Genomic DNA, 19,932 nt, shown 5'->3' with positions numbered 1-19,932 from the left:
TTTCGGAGAAAAGTATTGCAGTCGCCGACTCGTTTGCCGTGGCGCGGTGCAGTGAGCAGCCTGCAGGCTCAGGCTAACGGCCTGCAGGAGCACATAGGCTGCGCTAGGCCCCTTTGCGAATGGCTGTTCTGCCTGAGTGCTCAGGGGGCCCACCCGACGCGACGCTAGGGGTCCAAACAGTAGTACGAGTCACCGACAGTGGCCGGTCTCACTACCAGGGTACCTCCGGATAAGGATCCTATGATGGACCCTGTTCTCCATTACCTAGGCAAGTCCACAGCATTGTCTGTGTCGGCTCCCCAGCATGTGTGACGACAGGCCAGCAGCTCGTCCTAACAACGGAGATATCCAACAGCTTAGCACCACCCTACATGCACATGCATATCACCTAAACCAGAAACACCAGCTCCCCAATTGCTCTACCGACAGAGACCGGTTTCTCTATTTGCACTTCGCCCTGCGTGTTGTCTTGCGCAAGCACCTGCACCAGTGTCGTTGCCACCAGTGCGCGACCGCTCCAGCCGAAACACCGAGTCCGCCTCCGGACACCACCGCCAGGACGACCATGGCATCCTCAACCGGCAACAACGGCTGGGCGCAACTACGACAACAGGCACGATCATTAGAGTCGCAGGTCAGCAGCCATGCCAATGGAAATTTTGAGGGCTGCAGCTAATCCAGGGCGCAGACCGAGTCTCTGTTTCATACCTACTCGCAGTTCTCGACAGCACCGAACATCCCGCAGAAGCCGACAGAGGAGGAGAGAACCACGGAAGCAAGACTAGAGGACCTCCTAGAGAAGGTGAGAAGCAAGTTTCAAATACCATGCCGCATCGTCAGGCTGACAACCCCTGCCAACAGCGAGAGAACGTAATCACCCAGCTCAACCGCCTTCTCGACTCCGACGCGACCCTCACTTCCTCGGCCCTGAAACAGAACAACCTGTCCCTGCTGCGCGAGAAGCTCGCCGCTCACAACAAGGACCTGGCCCGCCTCAAGTCGAACCTCTCGGAGGCGCGCAACCGCGCCAACCTGCTGTCCAACGTCCGCGACGACATCGAGTCGTACCGCGCGTCGAACCCGGAGCAGGCCGAGGCCGACTACATGCTCGAGGAGCGCCGGCGCGTCGACAACAGCCACAACGCCGCCGACAGCGTGCTGTCGCAGGCCTACGCCGTCCAGGAGAGCTTCCACCTGCAGAGGGAGACTCTCGCCAACATCAACCGCAGGATCACGCTCGCCGCGAGCCAGGTGCCCGGCATCAACTCGCTGATAGGGAGGATATCGGCGAGGAAGCAGAGGGACGGGGTCATCATGGGCAGCTTTGTCGCGTTTTGCTTTCTGATGTTCTGGTTCTTCTTATAGTAGTGGGCCGGGACCAGGCGACAGGTCGTTTGGGCATGTGCGGTGGGTTTCGGGGCGTGGGCAATGCATCAACATTTGGCAGGCATGGCGTTTGAGGCGGTGACATTTGAGGCTTGGCACGAGAATGTGTTTGTACATTGAATGGAGTATCCTGGGGTGTAATGAAAGCAATGATGGGATTTCATGTCCACCTGCTTGTACTCTTTCCGCTCGCCTCTGCTGTTGCGGTCTTCTCCGCTGTCTTCTCTGCGGGCCTTGATCCAGACCAGACTCCCTTATCCGCCTCATCCAGAAGCCTCTCAAGACCTTTTGTTAAGGACTCTCTCTCATCGGGCTCAGCAGGTCCACTTCCCGCCCAACGGATTCTCCAGTCCCCATCCACCAGGTACGTGTACCCGACCTTGCTGTTCAGATAGCCGATCGACTCCCTGATCTCATCTGAGATGCCTTTCCTGACGAGGAAGTACCTGTCCCAGTTATCCTTGCCAACTTCTTTCCGTAGAGATCCAGCGAGCAGGCGAACAACCCAGTACTTCAGGTACGAGGTATCCTCAACGTTGATCTGGACCAGCTGAGCCTTTCCCTTGTTCTTGTCGAGAATCTCATGCAGCGCAGGATTCTCCTTTTTCCCCATGAAGGAATCGGCCTGCCTGCGAGCCCATAAGGAGCTGTATATGGCGACCACGGTGGCTTTGCCTGCGAGCACGGGCGTCGTGTCCCGCGCCAGGCTCGTGTCCTTGAGGAGCGTATGACCAAACAGGTTCGGGAAGTAGAGGGACTTGTCGTGCTTGAAGAGTCGCGGAGGGGCGAGGAAGGTCTTGCCCTTATGGAGGGCCAGGTTGGTCCAGTCGCGGAAGTACGGACGGGCCATCTGCGACTTTCTGCAGAGCACGGTTAGCGATGCGCCGGAAGGTCTAGGGGCCGGGACCTGGGTACGGGCTCACAATTGTTCGCGCCTCTTCAGATGCGCGTCATAGTCGACAAAGTCGTCCCTCCGCTGCTTGAGAGAACGGAGATCGACGCCTGTGTTCTCACCCGGTCTGGGCGGGTGGTTCAGGCCAATGGGCCGGGCCAAGACCTTGGGCTTGAACTCCTCGATCTTCTTGCCGTATGAACGTGGTGCATCCGCCAATGGGTTTGGCTCGGACGAAGCGGCTGCTTCAAGGACATTGCTCTGGGTCGTCTTCGAAGCCGCGGTCTTTGGAAGCTTGTTCGGATTGGGGCTTTCGAGGCGAGGGCAGGTCGTGACAAAAGTTCGCCATTGGCACAGCAAGCATGTATTTACTGGCCTGTTGGAGGGCCCCAAAAGAGGCCGTGCCAACGTCCTCTTGAGCATTGTGTGAGGTGTCTCAATTTTGCACCGGATGTCGGCCAGGGACGAGCTGCAGCTTGGAGGTGATCGCTCTGGTCGAGCTTGATCAAGCTCGCACTCGGAAATTCTGCAGGCTGCAGGGATCAGGGCGGCCGGCCGGCGGCCCCAGGTTTCTGGAGGACAGGCTTGGTAAATTGGGGATCGAACACAGGGGACCCCACGACCCGGGGGTGGGGAAAGCAGCGGCTACAAGCGGAGTGAACGTCACCTGGGCATGGCGTGGCTGGACTCGGCTTTGTTTGCCCATGGAGTCGACGGAGAACGGCTCAGACCGCGACAGCCACGGCACAAGACAGCAGGCCAAAACATGGTAATATTGGGGGATTTGCACGAGATGACCGTTCAATTGACCCGAGGGATGTAGTTTTCTTCTTCATCACCCCTTCGCCCTTCTACTGTAGACACAATGCTCATGCGATGCTCCCCTCGCGCGCTGCGGCTTCAGTGGCAGCTGGCCCAGCGTATAAGTCGAGTATCCACCACAGCAGCTGCGACAACCCCATCCCCATTCTCCACGAGGTCACACTCCGAACCAAGACACACCGCTTCATTCCGACCGACGAGATGCCTCCACTCTACACCAAGACGGCAGGTTGTGAAGCCAGTGTTGCTAGCTGATATCGGCGAAGGTAAGACACCCCCTCAATGTACTCGTCACACCCTGAATTCTCACCAGCCTTGTCCCAACAGGAATTGTCGAATGCGAGATCATACAATGGTTCGTCGAGCCCGAAGCCCGCGTCGAGGAGTTCTCGCCCCTGTGCGAGGTTCAAAGCGACAAGGCCTCGGTCGAGATCACCTCGCGCTTCTCGGGCGTCGTCAAGAAACTCTACTATGACGCGGGTGACATGGCCAAGGTCGGCAAGCCCTTTGTGGACATCGACATCCTGGGCGACGTCAGCCAAGAGACATTGGACAAGTTGACGCCTTCCGGCGGTGAGACAAAGGAGAAGACACCACCGGCGTCGCAGCAGAGCACAACGGAACCGGTGTCTCCACAAAAGCCGGCTCCCGGCCCGTCCAACAACGGGGCAGTGGAGACTGTTGCCCCTAAGCCTAAGGGGACGCACGCCGCCCTGGCGACGCCGGCGGTCCGTCATCTTTCTAAAGAGCGAAACGTGGATATACTGGATGTGGACGGGACGGGCAAGGACGGCCGGGTGCTCAAGGAGGACATCTACAGGTTCATCGAGGCGCGAGATAATGGCGCCGCGCAGCCTGCCCGGCCCGGGCCCGGTGCAGCGACGCCAGCCCCGTCTTCTTCAGCACCCGGCGTGCAGACAGAGGACCGCCAACCCCTGACCAAGACCCAGGAGCAGATGTTCAAGACCATGACCCGGTCGCTGAGCATCCCGCACTTCCTCTACGCCGACGAGATCGACTTTACCGACCTGTCGGCCCTGCGCGGCCGGCTGAACACGGTCCTCTCCTCCTCGCCCTCGTCCCCAGCGCCTGTAATCCCCAGCAACCACGGCGTCACGAAGCTGTCCTACCTCCCCTTCATCATCAAGGCCGTGTCAATAGCCCTGCAGCAGTACCCCATCCTCAACGCGCGGGTCGACGCCCCCTCGTCCTCGTCCTCCTCGTCGGCTGGGGAGAAGCCGGCCCTGGTCTACAGGTCGCAGCACAACATCGGCGTGGCGATGGACACGCCGCAGGGCCTCCTCGTGCCAGTGATCAAGGACGTCGCCGCGCACAGCATCCTCACCATTGCGGCCGAGCTGCTGCGGCTGCAGGCGCTCGCGACCGCGGGGAGGCTCTCGCCCCAGGACATGTCCGGGGGCACCATAACGGTCAGCAACATCGGCAGCATCGGCGGCACCTACTGCAGCCCCGTCATCGTGGACGGGCAGGTCGCCATCCTGGGCGTCGGGCGCATGCGCGACGTGCCCGACGTGGCCCGCGACGAGGCCTTCGGCTCGTGGGCGGTCAGGGGCGTCAAGAAGGTGTGCAACTTCAGCTGGTCCGCGGACCACAGGGTCGTGGACGGGGCGACCATGGCGAGGGCTGCCGGCGTAGTGAGGAGTTTGGTGGAGGAACCAGATGTCATGGTTATGCATCTGCGGTAGTTATGGCGCCGTTACCAAAGAATAAGACAACCATAATCCCCCAAAAGCCGGAGAAGAGCTGCTTGATCTCGGAACACTTGCCGTCCCAACATCCTCGGGATGCTCAGCACTCGCTGCATTCCCTTTCCCCCACCCCCAAATTGTGAGCTCTCACATATGCGGCCTCTCGCCCGGCCTGCTCCCTCGTCATGCCGGGTATAGTACCCGCCGTAACGTAGCTCCCGCGCACCCTCGCCCGGCTATGCCCCGAGGGCACCGAACAATCCAGGCACGACGATCCTGTGCCCGTACCAGTATCAATGTTACCTGGTGAAGAAGAAGGGTGTCAGGCTGAGCCGCTTGCACATCAGTCATTCCGTCTCCTCCATTTCTCCGGTTGTGAGAAACGACGAGACCAAAGGACCCAAAGAAACAAAACGAGGCGGGCCGTCCCCCGTCCTAAATGTAAGAGCCTATTTCTTGTTACTCCCTCCCTGCACACTTCAGGCTATTATCGATGGCCGTCGCTAGGGCAAATGAACAGACACACCGGTCAGTACCGTGAGGGTGTGCAGGAGGTGCCCTCTACTGGTGTCACGTCCCCTGGTGACTTGGCATGGGCCGCCAGACAGAAGGGGGCCGGGCGTCGCAGGACTGCGGCCAGCGGATTACTGGCGCCAGGGCTACACGTGGTCGAATGATATCCGAGGCTGGCAGGACAGAGAAACAAAGCCCGCATGACTGCATCTCACCTTTGTCTGTTGGTCTGGCCCTGGGGTTAGGGAGGAGGGAGGAGGGAGGAGGGAGGGGGAAGGGTGGATGTGAGGTATTTCTGAAGTCAACGCGAGTATTTGGGCAGTACCCGGTCTACGCATTGCGGCCAGGACGGGTTGCACGCGGATTTGACGCAGATGGCTCACAGAGAGGGCGGCGTGACGCATGGAAGCAACTAGTAGGACCCAACTCCTTCGAATCTCCAGGAGAGGGCCCTAATTGGCTCTCTCCCCTGTGTTGGTCCTCTTGTGTTCAGGAGGGGGAGGCGGCATACTCAGTATTACCTGCATTTCTTATTTGGGCTGTGTTAATACCTCAAAACCTTGGAGGTCGTATCGAGACAACCCTCACGTGTTGCGGGAACAAATGGGAAACCCTGGACACCCGGGGCACCGGTCCGGGCTGTCACTGAAACCGGGCTGCGCGGGTGGGATGAACAAGACACGCCGTCGTTCTTCGTTATAAAGCCTTTGCATAAAAAGGCTTTGTTTCTTTCTTCAAGACTGCAGATTGCGAGTGAGCTAGCTAATAGTATACTGCTTGCGCTTGATGCTGACTGAGCCTATTCTTCTCGCTGTTCCTTTACCCATTGGGCCCGTCACTACAACAGTTTGATCTCACAAAATGGCCCAAGGTTCCCTTTCCAATGGCAGGATGCAAAGTGCGGTATAGCCCGCAAGATGTGCCATGAACGCTAATGTCTTGTACCGAAGCGCCACGGCTCTGCAGCCGGGGCTGTGTAAATGCGATTCCCACGTCAAAGACCTGACAACTCCTTGGCTTTTGCCTGCCGGCCTCCTGGCCTAACCTTCCAAAATAGTGCGCCGATTGTTTCCGCCGAAAGCATATGCATGCCCGAACCTCGCGTCCGAGACGTTGCGTAGAATGACGTGCTGGCTTGCACCAAGTGCAGAGGAGAGGACTCATGCTGCATCCTCGGCCAACTTCCTCACGGCCTGGTCAAGAGCATCGCGCATGACCTCCTCCATCGACCGGCTGACGTCGACGCTGATGACATCCTTCTCCTCCTTTGTTGGCGGCTCCAGAATCTGAAACTGGCTGCGGACCATCGTGGCGCCCATGTAGTGACCCTTGCGGGCTGCTACCCTCTGCAGGAGCACTTCCTCGGGTGCATGCAGGTAGATGAAGTGGAGCTGGGCGCCGGGGTAGAAGTATGGGGCCACGCGAATGACGTCTCGGTATTTCCGCTTGAGTGCTGAACAGGTGACGACGACACCACTGCTGCCCATCTGAATCTCCGTCAGGGCCTCATCCCGCAGGCGCGTGAGCCAGTCCCAACGGTCGGCGTCGGTAAGTGGGATGCCATTGCTCATCTTCTCGATATTTGCTGGTGGGTGGAACTGAAGTCTTGTTAGGAGGACATTAATGTCAAAGGCTGGTGTGATCAGAGGCTTACATCATCGCCTTCTATGTAGGACATGCCCAGGGAATCCGCAATGTGCTTCGCGACAGTGCTCTTCCCACAGCCTGCAGGGCCCGTGACGAGCCATATGTGGTGATGTTTGGTCTGATCGCGAGTGTTTGTGGCCATGGTGCTGGTGGGCTTGACTATGTCCGCTTGTTTGGGGTGCCGCACAGGCTTTGAGGATGATATGACCGGACGGTTTGGGGACATGTTGGTTGGCGAGACTGGGGATGGCCCGTTGACGGATATAGGAGAATCGTAGGAGAGCATAGTGAATGGAGTCTGTGGTAATACTGGACTATGTGTTTCGTGAATGGTTGCCTGTTCAACGTGGTCTCAAGTATTTCGCGTCGGCAGACTGGTGAATTCGATAGGTGAACTTGACAGGTGAAATTGATAGGTAAAAACGACTGCTGGGGTGAGGGTGTCGCAGCAGGGCAACCAAATGTCTCTTGCACCTCCTCCCAGGGCGATGTGTAGTCAATCTACAATGGATGGGTGGACGAGGTGATTCACAGGAGTAATGTCAATTTTGAGGTAATGCGAGCGGTGTGTAGATTCTTCTGGGAGAGGATATCGAAAAGTCAAGACTAGGTTTTGTGAGGAAGGGCCAAGGGGGCTGCTATGGAAGGGGCCGCTGGGTCGTCCGGGGCAGTTATATAAGTGCTAATAGTGACGGCCCTCAGATTGAGACGAGCCGTCCCAGTCTCGTTCCCAGTCCGCCGCTGCCGTCAGCAGGCCATCGATGAGGTAGGAACCCCAGCCTGTTCCTGGGCAAGTTTGGGGCGTAACTTACTAGGGTCGGGGACCGGGGGGATGTCGCCCGTAGGTATCGACGGGGCTGAGGCATGTACCGGGCAGGGCAAGCCGCTAGGAGTTCCAGTCCTCCCTGGTGTGCTGTGCCTAGGCCGTGCCAGCGTGCATGCGTGCCTGAGAGGATCCCCCGGATTTTTCAAACTGGCACGGAATGATTCGTCCAGGCTTGCTTACCGCACGCAAGGCCAGCGGTGCCCAGGATGGCGGTCATTCTGCAGGCTTCCATCCGACAGGAAAGCAATCATTGGGGCGCGGACGTTGAGCGGGTTGAGCGGGAGTCTGTCTCTCTTTGTCCGCCTGTGTCACATCTTGTCAGCCGGTCGTGTGTGCCGCTGTCCACGCCAATCAAGACTCCGTGGAGGGGAATGTTTGGCGCGGGTACTCGGAGGTACAAAGCCAGGACAGGTCTCGACATGGAGGTCCTGACGCAATCTTGGGTCTGGAGAAGCGTGGGATGGCTTTGCAGACTGTGGGGAATGCGCCAAATCCCACGTTCCCATCCTCTCTTTTTAGACTCGGTGCTACGTAGTGCGTCTCTGCCTCCCCTTGCGACCACCACCAAGTTGGCCCGTCCGCGTCCGCCTCTGGCCAAGCAACGAGTGGTTGTCCGACATTCCAGATCACTTCGATCCCTGCATGCGACCCTGCTCGTGGACTTGAGCCGTCTGGGACGTAACCTGCTGAGTACGTAAGAACTGAAGAGCGACAGACTGGTTGAAAATCTCTCCTGGAACCAGAGTTACGGGAATTGGGACAGGAACCCTGTCGCGTGGGGGTCTGTCCGTCCAGGCTCTGTCTCATTTTCAGGCTGAAATTTGGGGGCCATCGCAGAGACTCCCACGCTCGAGAGGGGCCCGACTCTCGGCGACAGCGAAACGAACAAGGGAGAATCACGATGCCCTGAGTGGGTACCACTTTTGAATTAGCGTGCTGCCGACGGAGTTTTTCTGGAAGGTTTGGAAACACTGCCGCTCATCCTTCCATGGCCACATGTTGTACCGCGAAAGCTGCCAACAGGGCTGCGGGGGGGGAAGACGGCTCGCCACAAAGGCAGCAGTCGCCGCCCCTTGGCTACCCCCTGAGCAGGCGTACCTCGGTCGGCCGTCAAGAACCTCGGAGGGGATCTCGGAGAGAGTTGTCAACGTCGTACTTGGTAATAGAAGGGTTGACTGAGTCCCGACTTGCCTGCAGGGTTGACGGCATTGAGCCGGGTCGGCTTAGGTTCCGGGATGCGGGGCCGGCTCGCGGACGTGGTCAGCCGGCCTCTGCACGTCGCCAAGTCGAGATCCGAGGAACGAGGGTTGCAACGCTCGTTGGATGGAAGTGAGTAGAAACAGGCCTTCACTGCTGTGTGCACAGCGATTTCCGAATATTGGGGCGGCGGGGTGGCTGTCACAGGCAAACGCATTGCTGGGCAAGTACGTACTTGCTGAGGCGTCGAATCTGGCAGAGCGAGGAGGAACCCACCCTGGGGACTCATCATGGACTCTGGCGGGAGAGCAGGCTGACGGCTGACAGGGCGAACTGTACCCCCACGCTAGTGAGGTACAAGGTGTACATGGACGGTGAACAGGAGAGCCAAGTCTGCCGCGGGGCCGATCACGAGCCCGTCGTTCCAAGGTCCCCCCATGTAGACCAGAAAAGTGGAACTGCCATCCCGCATTTCCAAAGCGGTCAATTTCGGCGATGGTGAGTTGCAGGCTGTCAAAAACCGAGCTGGCCAACAACACCAAGCCCGGCAAACATTGGGATCATGCAGGTGCGGGAGGCACACCGACAACCCCGTGGGTTGTCCGGGGAAGTTGTCGGCGTAGAGCTCCGAGGCCTCGTCCAGCCATGAGAAGTAGACTGACTGCCTGCTTCAGCCTCACAAGTGTGTCAGCCAAATAGTCAGGTCCGTAATAGGCTCGCGGGCCGCGATCCGGGCAGGAAGGTGTCTATACCAAGTAGACGCGAGAGGGTCTGACCCAGCATGCCGGGTTAAGGAGCGCCAAGTAGATCGACTACCTCGAGCCTGGGGACCTCGAGCCCAGGGACCTCGGGCCTAGGGACCTCGAGCCTACTTGTAGGGGCGCCTCGTACTCTCGGCTGGATCTCAGATAAGGAGGGTCGAGGCACCTTGCATCTGATATCTTGCATCTTACAATCTGCTATTTGTGCAGGTCTTGTTGGTGATTGCGTTGCACAGCTGAGCATCTCTCGTCCCGTTTGTCGTGGTTTGCTGGTGACATCCGTAGCGCGGATCCCTCCTTGTAGGTACCGCAGTCGATCCAAGGCCCTATCCAGCCGTGGCCATGCAAACCCGTCCGCAACAACAAAGAAACTCGGACGAGCGTGATGAAGACGGTTCTGGACCCTGGGCGTTGTGGACGGCACAGCTCCGATTAGCCAGCCCAGCGTGCCCCAGGTGAGGTGGCTATTGCAGCACAGACTGCAAAGCGCCCAGAGGACGTGGGCTCCTCAGGTGCTAAGGCCAAACCCAGGTACCTAGGTACCGCAGCACCGGAAGGCGTGGGCTGATAATCCCTGCCTGTCAAGGATCTGGGGCAGCTTCGCAGGACGAGCTTCGATGACGCCGCCTCGGATCCCACCAACATGAAGCTCCCGAATCTGGGCCACTCTCACTGCCACGAGACCCAGTATCCCACGATATGGTGCCTCATGTCTCCAACAACGCTCCGAGAGCCCTGTTGAGGGCTAACTGCGCCCGCACGAGCTGCAGGGCCGCCCGGGCCTACAGCACTCCTCGCCAGACCGGCAGCCACCCCCCCCGCCATATCAGCCGCACCTTCTCGAGCTCTACACCAGCCCTCACCATCGTCAGCCCTTCCCTCCCGACACAATCCCGCTGGCTCGCCGCCAATGGTGCTTCAACCTCTCGCTCCCGCAGGAGCTACGCAACTGCATCGAACCCCGACCTTCCCAGCGACATCGCCGTCCTCGGCGGTGGCCTGACCGGTCTCACCACCGCCTACTACTTGACGCGTTTCCACCCGGACGCCAAGATCACAATCTACGAGTCCCAGGCCCGAGTGGGAGGATGGATAGACACAGAGCAGGTCGAAGTCACCACCCTTGCGGGCACTGACGAGACCATCAGCTTCGAGCGTGGCGCCCGCGTCGTCTCGCCCCAGACCACGCTCACACGGTACGAGGATTTCGTGCTGTACGACCTGGTATGGCAGCTCTGCGGCCCTGCTTCAACAGCCCATGTCCCATGCTCATACTGACTTGCCTGTCAGATTGCAGAACTTAAACTGGTAGACGAGTCGGTTGCTCTCTGCAAGGACGACCCAGTGCTGAAAACCCGCTATGTCTTCTATCCGGACCATCTGGTCGCCATCCCAGGAAACCTCCCAAAGGATTTCTTTGGGAGGCTGAAATGGTTTACGAGTCTCGCACACAAGATAATGACTGAGCCTATTTTCACCGGACTTGTCAGGTCGGCAGTGTCTGCAGTCCTTACTACAAACACGCGAAATGCACAGGCAGCACAGCGAGCATTGGCAGAGGGCCATAGGAATAGGTCACACGCCATCGCGGATCTGAAAGACGTGTCCATGGGCGAATATTTCGAAGGTCTTCTTGGCCGCCCAGACGTCGTCGATAACCTCCAGTCGGCCTTGATCCACGGCATCTGGGGCGGTGATGTCTGGAAGCTGAGCATGCGGGAGGGTACTTTCCAGCAAGCGCTCATACAAGAAAAGCACGGTGCAACCCCTCTGATTGCGGTAAAAGATCACGATTTGTACTCGGGCCGAGATATCGCCGTGAGAAATGAATCGGCGTTGCTGCTGGCCAACTTTTTCAACCCCAAGGTTGGATACATATGCTTCCGTAACGGCTTCAGCACCTTGACAGATGCACTGGCCAAGTCCTTAAGGAACAATCCCAATGTGACCATCAAGACGGGCACCCCCGTTACCTCGATCAGGTACGAGCAGGGAAAGGCAGTCATCTCTGCACCCGAACAAGTCGGGGGCACTGCTTTTGGTGAAGCGAAGTACGACAAGGTGATATCGAGCCTGTACAGCGGCAGCCTTGCCAAGCTCACAGGCGATTCTCTCCCAACCTTGAAAACCCACAGCACGGCTGTTACGATCCAGATTGTCAACCTGTGGTACCCTGATCTCAACCTGAATGCCGACCACCCTGGTTTCGGGTACCTCATCCCCCAGTCTGTGCCCGCGGAAAACAACCCACACGCGGCGCTTGGCGTCATCTTCGACTCAGATCGTGATGCGGTGGCCAACGTCCCCGAGCGCGAGTCTGCACCGGGCACAAAACTTACCGTCATGCTCGGCGGGCACTATTGGGACTACCTGGACGCCGACTCGTGGCCCGATGCCAAGGAGGCCACGGCGATGGCCATGGACACCGTTCACCGTCAGCTGGGCATCCCACCCACGCAGCCCGTCTTTACCTCGACCAAAGTCTGCCGCGACTGCATACCCCAGCACCTGGTCGGCCACCGGGAGCGCATGGCCCAGGCCCACACCGAGCTCTACGACGCCTTTCGTGGGACTCTGGCCGTCGTCGGCAGCTCCTACACCGCCCCGGGCGTCCTGCCCAGCCTCAAGGCCGCCCGCGACGCGGCACTCCAGGTCTCTGGCCAGGGCTACAAGCTGAAGGACGGGACCGAGTATGACATGGTGCACGTCGGGCAGACGGGGCTGGCCCGCTTTGCTGGTAAGAATGAGACCTACCAGCTGCGCGACAGAAGGGAGCTTCCGTACCGCTTCGGGAACACCAAGGTTGATGCGCATGATGATGGTTGGTCATTCTAGTGATTGTCTATTGCCAATGGCTCCTTGGCTTGTACATATGATAGAAAGGACTGCCACAAAAAGAATAGAACATGCGAGATCTGAACAGCCTTCGTAGTGACGCCCAACTGATGGAGTCTCTCTCCCACCTCGCTCCACGCCGAGATCCAGGACGTGACTTCAAGGGTATTGTTGGGATGAGTATAAGTGGAAGAATTGCGCAGGAAGGCGCCTCTCGTAGTCTGGGGACTAGCAAATGATCGAATTCGATCGTGCGAGTGTCCTGCTTTCCACATGTACTGCCGAAGTAGATTAAGGAGAGACAGTGGGCCTACATGCATTTCACTGATTCTTCCTAGACTGGAACAAGTAGACTGAACACACGACATGGGGGTACGTTGGGTCCCTGATTCGAGACACACACTGAAGAATCGCTTGGTACTCACCGACTCGTCAAACCGTGTGTCTGGAAAGCGTTCTCTTTCTCGTCCCTGGTACTACAGCAGTCAACACAACAGCCCAGAGGTGAATAACAGACCCACCGAAGATAACCGTGAAGACATATCACAAGCCATTGAGCAGGCATCGTCGAGACGCGGACGGGGAGTGATCGCCTGGTGCCTACGTCGTCCGCATCATCACTCCGTCTCGGTGCCCGCGTGGAAGCTCATCACAACGGTATTCTGCTCGCATAGACTGGGGGTGGGGGCCCGGGGTACTTCAGTTCATAGATGGTCATTTCATGTCGCATTTCTATCTAAACCTCCCAGATTATCATCAGCCGCGGTATCATTTCAGTCCATGCCTTGCCTAAGTGAGATCTACGAGAGGGAACGACAGACAGTATTAATCTGACGCCAGGAGACGTGTAAAGGAAGAGTCAACTTATTCCCTAAATATCCGTCCCGTGCAGAGTAATGATGACGATAGTAATAATAATGATAATAATAATAACCTATATAGCCAAGCGCTCAAAGACTTGTCAAGGGAAGACGATAGAATAGAAATGGTAAGCCACGTGTGGCATCATTATATGGACGTATTTCCGGCGTCCAGGTCATGGTTCTGTGTCAAGCTTGATCCGGTGAGAACGGTGAGCCAAGCTTGACCTCGACCGCCAGCACGCGAGGGCGATCCTCTGTGGTGGGACCCATCTCATCAAGCTTTTCTGACTGAGAAGTCGACCGCCGTGACGACTGAGGCGCATCTGACTCGATCTTCTCAACGTGCTCATCCTTTTGTTCGGCTGGTTCAGTAGGAGTGGAGGCCTGGTATTGTGCGGGTAGTGCCTGGGGAGAAGCCGCCGCTGCGTCGATGTCAGATCCGCGCGCTCCTTTGTCTTTGTTGTCATCTGATGTCGCCCCTGACTCGGCCCCGCGGCGGAGATGGTATTGAAAATCTAGATCCTGCTCCTGTGCTGAGCCCGCCGTCGTTGGCGTCCGAAGAAGAGCGGAATCCTGGCCAACACTGGTAGCAGCACTGGTCGCGGCGCTGCTTGGAACAGCACTACTCGTATTGCTCATAGCACCACTGGTAGGGCAGTTGGTTGATGTCGCGGATCGTGGAGTCGTGGACGGAACGATGACATTGAGGACACAATCGTCCAGGTGTTCGTAGAAATCTTGAGCTGTGAAAAACTGGGTGTGACAGATGGAGCATTTGGCAGTTGCACCTGCACTGGTAGTCCCACGAGACAGAGCTGCACCGCCATCTCTAGACGACGCCGCAGATGAGGAGCTGCTGAAGGCTAGTTGCTTACGACTATTCGGTGGCGTCTGTTCAACATTGTGGACGGCGGTTAAATGTCGCTTGAAGACATCGGCGCGGTTGAAAGATTTCTCGTACGCCGTTCCGGGGCCAGGGCAAAAAGGACAAACCATGGTTCCCTTGTAGTGCGTCAAGGCATGCCGATTCTTGTCATACTTTCTGGCAAATCCTTTCGTATGGTACTCGCATGTCTCAATAGGACACTTCTCTGGCCTTTCCTCCATGTGAGTCAACATATGGGCAGCGAGGTCTTTGAAAACCCGCCCACACTGTGGGTGTGGGCATCGGTTGCGATTTGAAGCAGGTACCTCATCCGGTCTGTTGATGCTCGCAATGTTGGCAAAATTCGTGGTGTTACTTTGAATCGGGCTCGTCTGGAAATTGATCGTTGCCGGAGTAGCGAGAGGCGGGATCTCCAGAAACGGAGCTGCCAGAAGAGGAGCTCGTTGCGCAGCAAGAATGTGAGGAGGCACGCCATGAGGCAGAGAAGGAGGTGCTGGAGCAAGCCTGGGTACTTCGAGAATTGGAGATCGGCGGCCGCTTCGCGGAGACACGGCTTCAGATCGCTGCTTGAAGTCGCCATCGTCTTCACCACTGTCTGACTCTTGATCATTGACATCCACCGACTGTCTGACCTCCTTCATCCAGTCTTTCAAAATTGTCATTGGTGGCCAGTCCCCGCTTGCCTTGCCACCCCTGTGAGGGTTGAAATGCGCTCTTCGCAAGTGAGCGGCCGCGTTGTAGTAGGCACCATATCGTTTCTGGGTGACGCAAGCCTTGCACTTGGACAGTGGTACCACCGGCTGTGGTGAGCCGGGACTGTAAATTTGCGGTTCGGAGCAAACCCATCTCTTCACAAGAGCAGCATGCTTGGCGTCATTGTGCCTTCGAAGCTCGTGCTCGCCTCGGAACCCTTCGGGGTACTCATTGCATTTCGCACAGTAGACTCTGCGAAGTGGTGGTCGTTGATATGATGGTCTGATCCTAGTTGCGGGAATTGGGGAGGTGAGCCCCGTCCCTTCACCGCGAAATAAGGGGCTTTCCGCAACGCTGTGTCTTCGCGCAGGGCTAGTCGACTGCGGCGATACCATTGATGGATCAGAAAAGAGCCTAGGAGCAAAGGAAGTTCCTCCTGGAAGCCCACCGTTTGTGCTCCAGTGTTCGCTGATAGGGCGGACTTCGGGCAGGGGTCGCCGAGGCCCCTCCCCAGTACCAGGAATAGACATTGTCGCAGGCCGCCCAGGTCGATGGCTAGGTGTTCTCTGCTTGATGAAGCCGTTCACGATGGGGCCAATGTTGTCAATGTCCCCAAGAAGCAGCAAGAATTCTCTCGTCGATGTCAGACCTTGCTCATTCCAGTATTCCTTTTTCGTAATGTCGTACAACATGTTGAAAAGCGCGCGATCATCCTCGTTCATGGCTAGGTTATAGTCGTCGAGTAGCATTGGCGATACAGCGCCAAACACGCTGACCAATGCCTTGTAGACACCCGTCATAGTCGTTGCAGTTGAGATCGCGGTGGAACTCGACAGAGGGCTGGGTATCGGACCGGAGGAAGCAATATCCACAAGAACGGTCCGCACAACACTGAACAAACACAATGATACAAAGACAGAAACCCAGGTCCTTGGATTCATGTGGACGCCGCTCTGCGTGATGTTCTCAAAAGACTGCAGGAAGTCAGTCATGCAGTTGTACAGCAGTCGATATCGGCCATGATTGGTAGAGTCATCACAGACTGAGCGTGTCTGTAAGTTGTTTGCCTCTGCATGTATTGAGGGCTCCGCTTGTTGCAAGTCGTAAAACAAGACTTCTCTGAGCAGCAGCTTGACTCGGTATAGCACCGGAAATGCCACGGCTTCAACCTCCCTGTCCGATGACATGTATCCGCTCAGCCTGAGAAGCTTCCAGAAATTGTATGTCGTCCCGCTCATGTTCCAACTGGCTGCCAGAACTGACAGCAGGGGCGGTGGTCTCTCGACTGGCTCTCGCTGGAACGATGACACGGATCTACTAGATGGGGATAACTTCGAAAGATCCTCAGACCACCAGAACCCATCATCGAAATCGAGGTTGTGTTTCACCAGTCGTAAGAAGTCGGTATTTACTAAGTATGCTTGCTCGAGGTACTCGTTCATGTTTCGCCTTGGTACAAGAGGTGAGGCAAGCGGAGTCTGACTTTGCCGTGGCGAGATAGATACTACTCTGTCGTCAGTTGTTACAGTAGCTGCAAGGTCGGTCCAAAATGACGTACTCGGCACCAGGGTCTCAGCGAAAGCGCTGAGGGGCCCTCTATGACAACCGAGGACAGCCCAGAAGCCGCCAGAGGGTTGGTCCGCCTGGCTCAGGCAGTAGGAGCATGGGTCGTTTGAGTCGCACTACACCATTAGAAACAGTGCACATCAGGGACGTTGTGAGGAAGCGATGCTTACCTCCTTCCTCGCTATCTTGCATCGAAGGCATGGCTTGACATCGCGTAGCAGCCTGAGTTCCTCGATAGACTCTAGCCTGGACTGCCCAACACGACTGCGCTTCAGAGGTGGGAGAAGAGGGTCAACTTCGGAGTCGACCGAGCCTCGCAGATCTCTCGAGGACGATGTGGGCTCTGATATAAACGAGTAGGACCTTAATGAGTCCCTGGGATCTCGAGGATGTGCCGGAACCGGGGGTGTTGAGAGCTGCAAGCTGCCACTGGGCCGTGGTAAATACAGGGGTGATGAATTTTTTGAGTACTCATGGCTGTAGTTGCGGTGATGGGCCGCCTGGTCAGATATCGCTGGTGGTGTGCCGCCGATGGACAACCCGGAATCTCGCTTGGACGACACCAGATGGTCCCTGCTGTGCTGGTCTCGCTCCTCTTGGCTCGGAAAACCGTAAATGTAGTGCAAGCACCTTTCATCCCAGCACTTGAAGGACCGAGAACCACGGAACTTTGACGGAAGACTGTCCCTCAATCTCCAACCCCGAGCAATCGGATCATAGTACGATAAATTTCGGTCCAGCCATGCCTCGTATCCAGCCGGAGCATCATGGCGAAAGTAAATTTTCAAATCCTCATTTATCCTCTGCTCGTGGAGGTCCAGACCTGTTGGCATGTGTTAGGACACAGCGAGGCAACTGCCCCGTATATGCTCGAAAACGGTTGGGAAACCAGGACGTACCTTGCTCTAAACAAGCCGTCTCGATACACTCGCACTGGTACTGGAGTGCTCTGGCATCCTCGATCTCAAACAAGACCGGAATCTTATCGGATATATCTGATATGCTACAACATCAGACGGAGGGGCACCAAGAGGGGTACGGTCAGAGCCAATGGAAACAGACAAGACATTGGCAATGTAACAAGTGTGGACAGGACATTCAAGGCCAATGCGGGTTGGGAGTCAGAGAAACACGAAGAGCTTGCTTACGGTTGTCATCGGCGAAAGCGCGCAGGGATTTGAACTTGTGCCGCAGCATGGCAAGTTCGACCTTGAAGTCTGGACCGTGCTTTCGGGGCAGCAGAGCGGCGATCTTGGCTTCGATCTCGGCTTGCTGGTCAAGAAGGGCCCTGATAGTCGGGTCCAGGGTGGAGTCATGGGCAGGACTGGAGGCGAAAGCTGAAGCCTGACCCTGGCTGTGGCTACGGGCGTGACCAGGCAATGGAGCAGAAGGAGCTGGAAACCCAAAACCTGGGATCCAGGAGGGCCCAGGAGCAGTGGTGGCGGCGGAAGGGGCGGCGCTGGAGGTGTCGCGATCCAGCCGGGGCGCGGAGGCGACTGTGTGGATGGGCCCGGGGTTTTCGGAGGCCATGAGGCCTTGACACGGCCGGGGCTCCGGTGGCCGTACGGCAACGCCAAGACAATTGTTGGAATGGGCAGACGGCGTGAAGTTAGGATGCGTCCGCCTCGTCGGAGGTGTTTCAGTTATTGTCTCAGCAGTCGTTTTCCTTTTTTTTTTTTTTCTTCCTCGAATTTTGTCTCGCTTCGCCGTAGCTGGCACCAGGATCGTCGATCGATCCAGCTCTGCAGCATACGCAGCGTCTTGGGTGGGCGGCCGACCTGAACGTCACTTCGGATGCAGCTCTGGCATCCCTTCACACAGGCCGAGCCGACTTGAGTAACAGTCTGCCGATTTTGCCCAGCCCTGCTCGGTTGGTCACTAGCCGCCTCTGGCCTCGTTGGTACACAAATTAATTCGGCCGATGCCGGTATTGGACTCGTCCTTTCCTCGCCGGTGCTTCAACAAGTCAAGATGATCAAGAAGGGAAGCAGGTCCATTTGGTATCCAGAGGAGAATGATTCGTCGCTTCTTGCGCGGACTCATTGGAAGGCGAGGAAGATATCAGACACATATGGACGGCATGGCGCGTGGTAGAGGAGGCCAGTCGTAGGACGGTGGTGAAGTTGTTTTTCTAGGCAAGGAGAGGGCAGGAGCGCGCAGGAGGGGAGACGGGAACAAAGGCGAAGGGCGAGGATAAGAACGGGATGGGGGTGGAGGGTGTGAGGATGTGGATGAGGACGAGGACGAGGGTCGAGACAGCGTGTGGCGCAAGGCGATTCAGTCGAGGCAGGCAGGGCAGCGATAGATAAATGGAGACGGGATGGGCAGGAGGGCTGCTGCATGCTCATGTGCGATTGATGGGATCTGGAGCTGTAGCTGGAGCTGCAGCTGTGCCAAATGAGGGAGGAGGGCGAGGGCGAGGTGTGAGGGTACCGTACAGGCTGCAGGCACAGGCACGAGCACGGGCAGAGGCTGCAGAGGCAGGAGAGGCAGGAGAGGCAGGAGAGGCACAGGACGAGCGAGTGATATACATACAGCATTGCACAAGACAACACCCACCCCAAGTACATGTAGTTATGCAGTCAGTCCGTCGAGTATCCCACCACCAGACTGGGGACAGAGATACATCGGCGGGGAGGGTACGGGGGACCTGTGGACAGAACCCCACCTGGGCAGCTCAAGGGCACTGCAGTTGCAGATGCAGATGCAGACTGCAGGCGCCGCAGGTGTAGTCTAGATGCAGGCGCAGGCGCATACGCACCAGACAGACACAGACGGAGACACAGACGCAGCAGACGGACGCAGACGCAGACGCAGACGCAGATGCACTTTCCAGCTCGAGCCTGGACGGATGTTGAGCCCTGGACGAGCTGAGGGGATGGAGGGGGGGGCCCTTGACCGTCGAGCATCGACATGGTCATGAACTCGGGCGTGACGGGGTAAGGCAGGGGTTTAGGAACATGGGGAAGAGGTCTTCTCTCGCCTGTCCTGTTCTGTTCCGTTTCGATCTCTCCTCTCCTGTCCTTGTCCTGCATGGAGACACAAAAAGTGAGCAGGGCATGCCAAAAGGCAGGACCAGCCCGGACTACGGTACTTGGCTAGGTACCAAGGCACAAGGAACATGATTTCCAAGGGACCAACCTTGGAAAGCAGTGCCAGTGCAAGGATCAGTGCAGATTGGGTGGGGCGACCGTTGACTTGATGATGGTGGCCGTGGCTTGGATGGCTGGATGGCTGGCAGGTAGAGGGGCAGGACGGGGGGCAGACCAAACAGGACCAAACAGGCAGTGTGCATCCGCAGCGGCTTGGTTTATCATCTGCCTATATCGCAGACCA

At 57.4% G+C, this 19,932-nt stretch overlaps 6 protein-coding genes across 6 annotated transcripts; 3 read left to right on the top strand and 3 right to left on the bottom strand.

Moving 5' to 3' along the window:
* Positions 1–565: 565 nt before the first annotated feature.
* INS49_008258 (uncharacterized protein) lies at positions 566–1,365 on the top strand (the record flags this gene model as incomplete). Its single annotated transcript, XM_043169003.1, has 3 exons — positions 566–634; positions 689–802; positions 862–1,365. The coding sequence occupies 3 exons, from the start codon at positions 566–568 to the stop codon at positions 1,363–1,365; spliced, it is 687 nt and encodes a 228-aa protein (XP_043026683.1).
* A 181-nt stretch (positions 1,366–1,546) lies between these two features.
* On the bottom strand, positions 1,547–2,701 carry INS49_008257 (uncharacterized protein; the record flags this gene model as incomplete). The annotated part of the gene is made up of 3 exons (XM_043169002.1): positions 1,547–2,246; positions 2,310–2,563; positions 2,651–2,701. 3 exons carry the CDS (start codon positions 2,699–2,701, stop codon positions 1,547–1,549), a joined length of 1,005 nt encoding a protein of 334 aa, XP_043026682.1.
* A 281-nt stretch (positions 2,702–2,982) lies between these two features.
* On the top strand, positions 2,983–4,806 carry INS49_008256 (uncharacterized protein; the record flags this gene model as incomplete). The annotated part of the gene is made up of 2 exons (XM_043169001.1): positions 2,983–3,047; positions 3,414–4,806. 2 exons carry the CDS (start codon positions 2,983–2,985, stop codon positions 4,804–4,806), a joined length of 1,458 nt encoding a protein of 485 aa, XP_043026681.1.
* Positions 4,807–6,482: 1,676 nt separating this feature from the next.
* On the bottom strand, positions 6,483–7,255 carry INS49_008255 (uncharacterized protein; the record flags this gene model as incomplete). The annotated part of the gene is made up of 2 exons (XM_043169000.1): positions 6,483–6,920; positions 6,977–7,255. The coding sequence occupies 2 exons, from the start codon at positions 7,253–7,255 to the stop codon at positions 6,483–6,485; spliced, it is 717 nt and encodes a 238-aa protein (XP_043026680.1).
* A 3,141-nt stretch (positions 7,256–10,396) lies between these two features.
* Positions 10,397–12,588, top strand: INS49_008254 (uncharacterized protein; the record flags this gene model as incomplete). Its single annotated transcript, XM_043168999.1, has 3 exons — positions 10,397–10,455; positions 10,524–10,977; positions 11,044–12,588. 3 exons carry the CDS (start codon positions 10,397–10,399, stop codon positions 12,586–12,588), a joined length of 2,058 nt encoding a protein of 685 aa, XP_043026679.1.
* Positions 12,589–13,637: 1,049 nt separating this feature from the next.
* Positions 13,638–18,126, bottom strand: INS49_008253 (uncharacterized protein; the record flags this gene model as incomplete). The annotated part of the gene is made up of 9 exons (XM_043168998.1): positions 13,638–14,194; positions 14,327–14,342; positions 14,643–15,280; positions 15,548–16,534; positions 16,589–16,712; positions 16,767–16,971; positions 17,044–17,419; positions 17,496–17,591; positions 17,745–18,126. 9 exons carry the CDS (start codon positions 18,124–18,126, stop codon positions 13,638–13,640), a joined length of 3,381 nt encoding a protein of 1,126 aa, XP_043026678.1.
* Between the last annotated feature and the right edge of the window lie 1,806 nt (positions 18,127–19,932).

Source organism: Diaporthe citri (genome assembly GCF_014595645.1).
Source record: "Diaporthe citri strain NFHF-8-4 chromosome Unknown scaffold_3, whole genome shotgun sequence".
Classification (NCBI taxonomy): domain Eukaryota; kingdom Fungi; phylum Ascomycota; class Sordariomycetes; order Diaporthales; family Diaporthaceae; genus Diaporthe; species Diaporthe citri.
This window is presented reverse-complemented; position numbering and strand designations above follow the sequence as displayed.